Consider the following 11313-nt stretch of genomic DNA (forward strand, 5'->3'; position numbering starts at 1 on the left):
AACTTTTGAGACACCCTGTATATGCCTGAGGTCATATCATGTCACCAATGGTATCTGACTGTTTTTCGCGAATAACTTTTGATATAGGCATGCTAGAGCGATGAAAACACCTTAGTTGTGTTTGACTCGACGATACGGATCGACTGATATGGAACTTAGCCCTTATCGGTCAGGAGGTCAAATTTTCAAGGTGACCTTTCAAGTTCAAGCGATAGTTTATTCGACGCGTCGTGACGAGAGGAACACGATACTGGTAAAAGAAAGTTCGTGCAAATTTTTTAGACAAAGGTTATTGCCGAAAAGTGGTTTCCGAAAATATCGGCTGTTTTTGCAGTTTTTGCCCACTGCAGGCAAAACCATTGACCACAAAACCGTTGACGGCACCCGGCATGATTTGTCTGAGCGCATTTATACAACTTATTTGTCTACATAGGGCCTTCAGTTTACAGAGGACCTCCTCCTTTAGCCTGAAACAGACTCTTTCCGCAGTCAGGAAATCGGATGCGAGAGCCTATTCAAATACATGGAAGCACGCTCGCATCAATCGCACGCACCTCCCGCAAGCGATTGATGCGAGAATTACAATGTATTTGAATAGGCTCTCGCATGCGATTTCCTGAACGCGGAAACAGTCTGTTTCAGCCTGTCCCTTCCTACAGTGGTCGGCGACGCGGTTGGGAGTCTATTCTTTACAGTTTCCTGAGTTCTCAGTTCGATCATTAGAGAGTAGCAGGGACCAGAAGCCAGAAGGTAATTTGCTTACAGTGGGCCTCCACTCTATTTAATATACGACGCTGTCTTTGACTACCGGGGGCCTCCTGCCCACAGAGGGCCTCTTACCTACAGAGGGCCTCCTCTCTACAAATTGTCTCTTATCTACAGAGGGTCTTCTCTCTGCTGAGGGTCTCTTTTCTCTTCAGAAGGCCTCCTTTACAGAGGGCAGCCTCTTCTACAGAGGGCCTCCTCTCTAATCTCTACAGGGGCCTCCTCTCTACAGAGGGCTTCCTATCTATATAGGGCCTCCTCTCTTCAAAGAGTCTCGTCTCTACACAGGACCTCCTCTATACAGAGGACCTCATCTCTGCAAAGGGCCTCCTCTCATCAGAGTGCCTCCACTCTACAGAGGGCGTCCTACCTACAGAGGACCTCCTTTCTACTGTACAGAGGATTTCTTCTCTACAAAGGGCCTCCTCTCTTCAAAAGCCTTCTGATTTCAGACGGTTCCCTCTTTACAGGGGGCCTGCTCTCTACAGAGGGCCTGCTCTCTACAGAGGGCCTCCTTTTTACAGAGGGCCTCCTTTTTGCAGAGGGCCTCCTCTCTACTGGGGGCTTCCTCTCTACAGGGGGTCTCCTCTCTAAGGGGCCTCCTCTCTACAGAGGGCCTCCTACCCACAGAGGGCCTCCTCTCTACTGAGGAGTCAGAGGGGCCCTAGCGGTCAGACACACACACTAGTGGTTATTCACAGGAGGTGATATATGCATATATGCAACATGACCTTTTACGGTCAGGTCAATGGTCATGACCTTGACCTGAGGTTAAATTTTCAAGTTGACCTATCAAGGTCAAATTCCAGTTCATTCGAAGCGTCTCGACGAGAGGAACGCGATGCTGGCAAAAGTAATGTCGTGGCTCTTTTGAGTCAACAGTTATTGCCGAAAAAAAACGCTTCTTGTAAAAACGGCTATTTTTAGAGTTTTTGCCCTCTGGAGGCATAACTGTTGACCTGAGGTCAAATCTGAGGACGTGATGGCGAAAGAGCGTTAAAAGAGCTATCGAATGCGCTTTTCCGCGGCGCTGTAGCTCCCTCGGTTCCCGAGTTAGCCGTTGGCAGTTGGGGCATTCCACGATAGATCAGATAGAACAGACAGTGCATGGAACAAATTGGATTCACAAACAAGACAAGCGCCTAGCCGCGCTGCCTTTACCAGAGCTTTGTCGCGTGCCCCTCGTCAGTGAATCACTTTTATATATTTCCACGCTTTTAACTTTATCTGTGCAGCACTCTAAACTTCTCAACTTTTTACCCTTCATCGCATTCATCCTCAGCTATTCGCAGCTTACGTGTCATGATAAAATGCATATATGTGTACCTGAGCGGTGGGTGTCAATTTTAATGCTGTATTATGTTCCATTGACTGGACACATAATAACCACATCGTGGACGTGTCTCTAATAAATGACTTTGACTTTGAGATCGTACCACTTTTTTCCAATTTGACACCCTCATCTCTCGGAATTTGACGAGAATTGGTCTCAGGGGTAATCAGGGGCTCTGAATCACCCTCTTGTAACAGTTTCACGCTTATCAGATAAGTATTTTTTGAGTTATGATGTATAATATCTTTTTTGGATCTTGCTTTGCAGCGTTAAGTTTGGCGGCCTGTAACTCTGAGACGGATTATTCAAATGCCAAATGTTATATAACATTGAACTTGCAATGAAACAGAGATTAATATGTATTTCTGAAATTTCGAAAAATACGTTATTTCTGACATATAACATATCGAGTTTTCTTTCATTTGTATTTTTTGGACTTTGTGACCAACTTTTTTTTTGAATTATTATTTCTTTAAAAAAAAATATTTGGGTCATTGTTAAGAAGTATGCAAAAAATTAGGAATGTGTTCTTTCTATAAATGCATTTATTTTACGTCACGATATCGGTTTCGAATAGTGATTTCGGGAGGGGAGCTTACAAATGGCGTGGTAAAGCTGCCTAGTGACATCACGGGTTACTGAAATTTCAATTGAAGTCTGAGTCATCTGAAAAAAATGAAAAGAGGGCTCATCCAACCCTCTTTCCCGTAAGCGCGAGAGTGAAAAAGTCTGTTTGGTTCTGACATTGTTTTGGACGCCAATGACCATAGCTGTCTGAGATGAAAGTTACAGGACGCATACATGGTGTCCTCAAGAGGTCTCACAACTTGCATATCTGGAATTTTTTTTTAAGGTCACATGAGGTCAGGTCGGTGACGTGACAATGTCACGTCACCGACCTGATGTCACGGTGACATCACTGTTATAAGTCAATGGGGAAATATAAACAATTGTTATTTTGGCGCCGAGAATGATCTAAAATTATCTCACGTACATCTTATCGTGATTTCAAGCACTCCTTGCAAAGTCCAATGCCTTACTTTCGCATTGTTAACCTTGCGTGACGTCAATTATGACGTTATTAGGGTCGTACGAGTTTTTCGTCAATAACTCCCGATCAAATTGAGCTAGTGAGTCGGGAAAGCCACCAATGGGCTCGGGAAGACCTTCCGAATCGAATGTGATATGCCATATGATACCATTTGCCCAGCTTCGTGACCTGAGGGGCTCTGACCTGACCTTGACCCGAGGTCAACTACTTAAGTTGATCTCACCCTAACAAAAAGTATACCATTCGACGCACCTGAGCTAGGCGAACACAATGATGCAAAATCGCGGCTCTGCGGCCATTACTTGCGAAGTTATTTACTAAAAACCGAACCCTTAACTTCAGTCACTTGACCTGACCTCAGACGCTACCGGTTAACCTGAGACCTTAAAATTGGGTATCAATCGCTGCGACTTGTAACGGCATACACGCTCGTTTTTTCCGCTAGGTTCTAGCTCTATTAGAAGCGAAACGGCGTGCTGGGGTCGTATCAACCCCTCCGAAACCCATTTTGTTTGGGGAAAATGAGGAACTTATAAAAAGAAAACCCTTCTAATTTTTTGCATGTCGATTTGTAATGGCATGAAGTTTATTTTGAATAAATAAAAATGTGAAAATTTTGGTACCAAAAGTCATTAGAGGCAAATGAAAAAAGATTAAGGTTTTTGTTCAACAATGAAAATTTGTCTTTGGAATTTTTAAAAGTAGTATTAATTTTTGATTCATCGCAAGCTAAGTGTTGTTTACCGTTTGTTGGCTGCTTAACCCGTTCTTGAGTTATAGGCCATCAAACTCACCGTTACAAACCGAAGTTAACAAAATGTAATGCAATATAACTAAAAAAGTTTTGATCTGAGAAGTCTGATATTTTGCCAGGCGTGTTTGGGGCCTATGCTTACCCTAGAACCGATTTTCATTAAAATCTGAGAGATGAGGGTGACGGGTCTGGTACTTACGATCTATCGTGGAATGCCCCAGTTTCCAAAATGTCGAAATAGCCAACATTTTACCTTTGGTGACCTCTGGTGACCTGACATTTGACCTGACCCAAAAAATGTCCGAAGTGTTTTGGTCTTATTTTGGACGGTCTTTCGATTGCCGCTTACCGCGTGTCGCTATGTGGCCCAGGAGCCGAGTTAGAAGGGGGAGGGGTTCAGATACAGACCCCCGGCCCGGCACGGAAGTCTCGAAGCACCGGCCCGGCGCGGGTCAATAAATCCAAAATGTCGTCACCAAGGCGGATTTATTAAGCGGATTCTACTGTATTGGAAAGGTCCATGTCTCTAATATTCACCCTTCCGTTGCTGTTTTCGCTTTTATGTCGCATGCCGCTCTGAGAAAATTGTGAGATTTTGTGCTAGGTCGCTTCGGAGATTGTATATAGGTAACAAAACGAGTGCTTAATGGGATTTGTGGTCGACCAGGTAGAAAATCGCTGTCTCGGTCTTTCGCGGTCTTTGGCAATGGCCCGTTGTCGCTGTACCGCTGACACTGTCCCGCTGTCCCACTGTTCCGCAGTCCCGCTGTCACTGTTCTGCAGTCCCGCTGTCACTGTCCCCCGACACTGTTCTGCAGTCCCGCTGTCACTGTCCCGCAGTCCCGCTGTACCGCTGACACTGTCCCGCTGTCCGCTGTCCCGGCAGGAGGGCCGCATGTGCGTCTGTCCGGTGACGTCTCTGCTACTGTGCGTGTTCGGCGCGCGCACCGTGCCGCTGGGCATGCTGCGGGCCAAAGCCGAGGCGCTGGGCGGCTACCTGTCGGGGCCGCTGACGGAGGTGGCCGGCGCCGACTGACGCCGACACTGGCCGGCGCTGCCTGCAGCTCGCCCTGCCGCCGTGCCGGCTAACGATGGCTGCTGAGCGCAGTGCTGCCGGCGGTGGTGAGCCGTTCTACGATGGCACCGGCGGCCGGTCGGAGCCGCGGCGTCCCTGCAGCCGGCGGCCCGGCGGTCGGAGCCGCGGCGTCCCTGCAGCCGGCGGCCCGGCGGTCGGAGGGCACGCCGTCACGGCCGGGCGGCCCGCAACAGGGCAGGTGCAGCGCCGGGCGGGCCGCAGCTGACCGAGCGTGGCCACCGCGTGCTGTGTTTGTTACCCAGGGCTCAGTGTAATCGCGCGGTCCGGGGACCGCTTATATAATGGGATAAACTCAAAATTTTAGGTACAGAGGTATACCCGCCAGTGTCTATTGTTCCTTGATACTGCTATCCTATCCTGTCCTGGACATAGGTACAGTAGTAGTGCCGCGTCAACTTTGAAACTGGTCTACTCGCTTAGCTTTTTTTTACTTGAAAATGATTTTGTCATGTTTATTGCCTTTTTATTTCGCTATAAGGGCGTTTCCTCATTGCGGACGGGTTGGAAAAGTATATGAGTGAACGTATTAAGCCTTCAAGACGATACTAGAATATGTCGGGTTAAGGCTCACGTATGTCGATGTAGAGCTCAATAAATGTATTGCTGCTAGTTATTTTGTTCGTTCACTTCTCGTTGAAAGCTTTGAAGCTCCGTGAAGCCAACAGAGCATAGGAGGTAATTACGTTGAAATGTTGAAATGCATTTGATTCAGATTAGTGTTAACCCGCGCCGTGCTGGGGTCTAATTTTTCCGTGTCGTGCTGGGCGGGGGCGTTTTCACGACCCCCCCCCCCTCTAATTCGGCTCCTGGGCCATATAGCGACACGCAGTAAGCGGCATTCGAAAGAGCGTCATAAGCAATGACGGGAATACTTCGGTCATTTTTAGGTCAGGTCAAAGCTCAGGTTACCAGAGGTCATCAAAGGTCAAATTTTGTCTATTTCAACAATTTTCGAAACACCCGACGCATAACTCGGGAACCAATAGAGCTACAGCCCCGCGGAAAGCGCATGCGATAGCTCTTTCACAGGCCTTTCTGAGTATTGTTCTCAGATTTTACCTCCAGTCAATAGTTCCGCCTCGGCAACAGCTAAAAAATCCTAGTCAATGGTTCAGCCTCGGCAACATCTAAAAAATCGCAGTTTTTACGAAAAAAAAATGTTTTTTTTCGTGAATAACTTTTGAATCAAGAAAGCTACGACATTGCTTTTATCGGTATCGTGTTCCTTTCGTCGAGACGCATTGAATAAACTATAAAATGACCTTAAAGGTAATTTTGAAATCAAGGTCATGACCTGACCGGAAAGGGTCGTGCTACATATCAGTCGATCTGTATCGTGAAGCTGAACACTTATGACGTGTTTTCACCACTCTAGCACGTCTTTATCAAAAGTTATAGTAAAAAAACTGCTGTTGACCTTTCATGACCTGGGCTGACCTCAGGGGTATACAGGGAGTCACGGATGCAATTTTGCGATTCATTGTGTCATGTTTACCTATAAACCGATGTTTGAGAGTGTTTAAAACGACATTCGTCCAAAAGAGGCGCATTTGAATTTTCTGCCATTGACTTAGGTACAATGGAGAGGTCGAAAAATTGACCTGACCTTAGGTCACAGATATCAAAATTCCGAGATATGCATTTTACACATAGGGTAAGGGCGGGTAAGAGCAGGGTATATAGAACAACGGGTACACCAACGACGCGGAAGGCGCCCATTTTACCTGGATGAGTTACATGAAAGGTGATATATTTTTTGAATATGGAATAAATAGATTATTCCATTATGACGAGTAAAGCCAAATTCATAAAGCAGTTATTTTTAAATTATATGAACCAGATATAACATACTAACCATAGTTTAAAACTTAGAATAAAGTCAGTTGAAAAGCCTTTAGTTGATACTAAGATGGAAGGAATCTTTAGAAGGCGGAAATGGCGCAGCTGTTTCATTCTTAAAATGTGTTCGCAAGCAGGATTTACGTAATGCTAGCGACATCTTTTAATACAATCGGGGACGCTCATTGGCTGATTGAGTCCGTGAGCAGTATCGCTAACTTACGCTAGTACAGGGTTGACGCAATGTGCGCATGCGCAGGAACTAGTGCCCTCATGGAGGGGCTTTTGGTACCTCGGGCAGCGCCCAATGCTTTTTGGACCTGTTATGGCCTCCGCATCGAAAAACGCTAGATAAAAAGGTTGTAGAGGAAGCTTTAGGCTACCTTTCCCCACAATAATATTGGCAACTTATCTTTTAGCTTACGTGTGGGGCTTGCTTGAAAAAGGTCGATTTAACATGCAAACCCTATGGGGTAGTAGTTTTTGAGCGCCCATTTGGCCTAATGCTACCAACTGTTACTGGCTACCCCTGGGTAAGAGGACGCGGGCGATAAGAGTACGCATCAGCTGTTTCGGTTGCCTAGCAACGCGGGTTTGTCGAGTTCATGAAGTGACATGAAGCCGCCAGTGCGTGTTTGTCACCTACGGAACGTGGGCGTTGTGCGGCGACGCTGTTGAGTTTAAGGCGATGAATATTATTTTGGAGCGTTATGATATTATTATGGTATGGTACAATAATTTTGATACTTGGCAGTTGAGATAAGGTACATTTTTGTGATTACTGTGGGAAACTTGAGAGGTTTTCTGGGGAAATACTGTGCAGTGCAATATTCTGTTTGTGAAGTTTTGCACAATGTTTCGGGGTTGTTTTGTGCGCGAATTGCATGGAGGGTAAGAGTACGCACTGTTCATGAGGGTAAGAGTACGCAGCATTATACATTATATCGAATATACAGAAATATCAAATTATTGATATATCGCTCAATGACGTTTTTTTGTAGGTATGTCATCAATGGAGCACTGTGAGGCAGATGCGTACCCGAAATTCTCCTAAATACGATTTATTTTCCCTTTTGATTGTACATTTTTAGAGTCACATGACTTGATTATTTCTTGATTTATAGATATGCAAAATTTATTTTATGTTTTTCTTTTTTGATACTAGAATTAAATTAAATGTCTTCTGAGTTTGATGTTAGGCATTTGGACAGTAGGGGAGAGCGGGGCCAATTGAACCACTTTTTGTATATTGACATGCACAGCGAGATCTAGTTGTCATATCGAAAAATGCACAATGCCCTGAAAAAATATGCTCTTTTGGCTTTATTTTAAGATATGTAAAATTATGTTTCAAACATATTTTGCTGCCAAACGCATGCTTATAAAACAGCTCTACGCCCGTTTCAAATGACCCCGATGCGAGGGTCAATTGAACCAGCCCATGGGGTCAATTGCACCTATCCTTAACAATGGGATGTTTTCCTCTTTAAGGCCACTTTCTTAAGAAGATATTTTGTCCGGTTTACTTTTCCAAATGCTACATTCAATAGGTCGTTGGAAAGCTAAAAGTGCAAAGTTCCTCATAATAGGTGACATAAAGTACATAGACTATGGTAAAATGGGCGGATGAGAAAAATGAGAAATATCTCAGGCTATAGTGTGCTTTCAAGCAAAAGGCTGGAGAAAAAGGGGTCAAAAAATGAGCTCTATTAAACTGCTATTTCAGTTTAAAAGCTCATTTCAAAGGTGGACTTTTTCCTTTAATGTTTACAGCCCCTGAACAATAACCATTGCAAAGGTCACCGGGGTCAATTGAAACGGCCTGTGGCCCTGTTTCAACTGACCCTCAGAGAAGCGTTTCAATTGACCCCATCCGCTCCCGCCATCTCGCACGCGCCGTAAAGCACATGTCAAACGAGCTGGAGGGACGGCATCATGCTGAATGAAGGGCCAAATAAGGTGTTATTCCGGAGCCAGGAGTTCTTCTTTCAGCAAGCAAAGGTATATGAGATATCACAAAATATTCATAAGAACGATTCCTCCCAAACGTCCCTCAAAAACACAAAAACAAGTGTCAAATCAAAATTACCGTCCGTTTGCCGCCCAGACGCCGTTGACAAAGGCAGTGGTCGAGCGCGGATGCGCAGTGGTGTCGGCAACGCCATATGTTGCATACTGTTGAAAATAAAGCCATGTTTCATCTGACCCCGTGTTTCAACTGGCCCCGCTCTCCCCTAAAAGCTGCCTATAGGTGTGTGTTTATATGCTTGCGTACTCCAACCGCATGGTGTGCGAGGTACTCTTACGACACCCCATGTGGTAAGAGTACGCAACAGCAGCGGTTCTGAAAACGTCAGTTTTAGACAACTTCCATTTACGCTGAAGGATCGTTGCCTCATGGGTTTATGGCGAATTCAATGAACTTTGATATTCTATATTTGCGATTTCTTTCTTTCAAATATTTAACAAATGAGAGCAAAAAATCCACAAAGTGCGTACTCTTAAACGACTTCACCCTACCTATTGTTACTCTTATCACTCGCTGAAAGTTTCAAAGCGACCGTTCTGTCAGTGTAGCTACAGCCAGCCTTTTAACTTTTCCTGAGGTAAGGTCTTTTGACGTGACCTGGTGACCTGACCTTAAACGACCCGGGTCTGAAATTTTCACAACATGGGCGGAAAAGATGTAAAAACAGGTGTAGGGGAAACCCGGGAGGTATGGGCCGGTTTTGTAAAAAGGCAATTTTCTTCCAGTGCACAGTGATGCAAATGGGGTTCACGAGTGGCCATAAATACGAAACAGGCTCAATATTCAAGTTCACTTAATCGAATAAATCGTAATATGGTGAGTCAGGCAAATGTTTGGGGTGTCTGAAAAAGTATGATTTTAATGTTTTTGACAAAACCGGCCTCGTGTATATGATTGTCAGAAGTCGAGACATTTTCGATGTCGTAAAATGACTGTCAGGTACTTGAAATTCAAATGCCGCTAGCGTGCGTTCATGTCATACAAACTGCAAAAATTATACATGAAAATGATCCCCGAAACCTGCTGCTTCTAATGCCACGTCATAAAAAGCCGTATCTATTTTGGTTTGGCGGTGAGCTAACTATTTGTAATCATGTCGCAACCGCAGTCTTTTACCAAAAATATTTGCTTTCAATTCACCTACAGCACTTCACACAGTGTGTGCCCGCTAGTGCACCATATCATAGCATTCCCTAATCATTTCTGAGTCGCATAGTGAAAGAATTAAGGCGCTAGCACAGGGCTGACCGGCGCTACAGCAGTTTTCGTCCGGCGCAGTCGGGTGCCGCGGCGCAGCGGGCGGCCCGGGCGGCCGCGCCGCCGCGCCGCGCCGCCCGGAGGACGCCGCGCGGCGGCACCCACCCGCCCACTGCGCGCCCACTGCGGCACCCGACCGCCCGGACAAAAACCTCTGTAGCGCCGGTCAGCCCTGTGCTAGCACCTTAATTCTTTCACGATGCGACTCAGAAATGATTAGGGAAGGCTATGGTATGGTGGACTAACGGGCACACACTGTGTTAAGTGCTGTAGGTGAAACGAAAGCATTTTTTTCTTAGTAAAAAACTACGATTGCAACATGATGATAAATAGTCAGATTACCGCCAAAGCGAATGAGATACGGCTTTTTGTGACCCGGCATTAGAAGCAGAAGGCTTTGGGGATCATTCTCATGCATAATTTTTTTCAATTTGTACGAAATGAACGCAAACCAGCGGCGTTTGAACTTGCGAGTGTCTGACCGTCATTTTACGACCTAGAAAATGTCACGACTTCTGACGATTATACACGAGGCCGGTTTTGACAAAAACATAAAAACCATGTGATTTCAGATGCCCCAAACATTTGTCTACTCGGCCATATCGCAATTAACTCGATTTCGTAAACTTGACTTTTGGGTATTTATGTCCACCCGTGAACCCCATTTGCATCACTGTGCAGTGGGCAGTGGCTAGACCCGGTTTTTCACTCTGTGCACGTGAAATTGCCTTTCGCCTGCAAAGTGTGCCTGATATTAAGCATCTGGGATCAACTCTTTTGTCTCGAGATAACTTTCAATAAATAATGTGCTTTTTCGATCCATCAAAATACACCGGGAGGCATGGGCCATGGCCCGGGAGGTATGGGCCGGTGCCATGTTTCCTATTCTTTTCTCGACAATGAGAACAATACTCGTAGCTGGTACCTACCCTGATATCTCTTAGAGCCCAGGAACCGCATAAGCGGCCAGCAGCTTACTTCATGGAGGTTTCTTAGACACATTTGTATTTTGGTAAACTCAATCATGCGCCATGAAATAAAATAAATAATATTTTTCTGTTCGAATGAAATTTGAAGTTAAATTTTCAACCTTGCGCGACAAAACTAAAACTTATTGAAGATGACAGTCAATGAAAGCATCTTTTTATTGATTTTGCATCGACGGGGGTGGGTGGCCCGAACCTCCCGG

The 11313-nt window shown here is 45.4% G+C and overlaps 1 protein-coding gene across 1 annotated transcript in view; it reads left to right on the forward strand.

Annotated features, from left to right (window-relative positions):
* The window catches only part of LOC122388287 (ragulator complex protein LAMTOR2-like), a 70308-nt gene extending 64700 nt beyond the window's left edge, over nt 1–5608 (forward strand). Inside the window, exon 4 of the mRNA XM_043379239.1 lies at nt 4790–5608. Within this exon, the coding sequence (XP_043235174.1) occupies nt 4790–4939 (150 nt within the window). The 3' untranslated portion in view covers nt 4940–5608. The remainder of the gene's footprint in view (nt 1–4789) is intronic.
* Nucleotides 5609–11313: the final 5705 nt, after the last annotated feature.

Source organism: Amphibalanus amphitrite, unplaced genomic scaffold (assembly GCF_019059575.1).
Source record: "Amphibalanus amphitrite isolate SeventyFive unplaced genomic scaffold, NRLGWU_Aamphi_draft 000316F_arrow, whole genome shotgun sequence".
NCBI classification, from domain to species: Eukaryota; Metazoa; Arthropoda; class Thecostraca; order Balanomorpha; family Balanidae; genus Amphibalanus; species Amphibalanus amphitrite.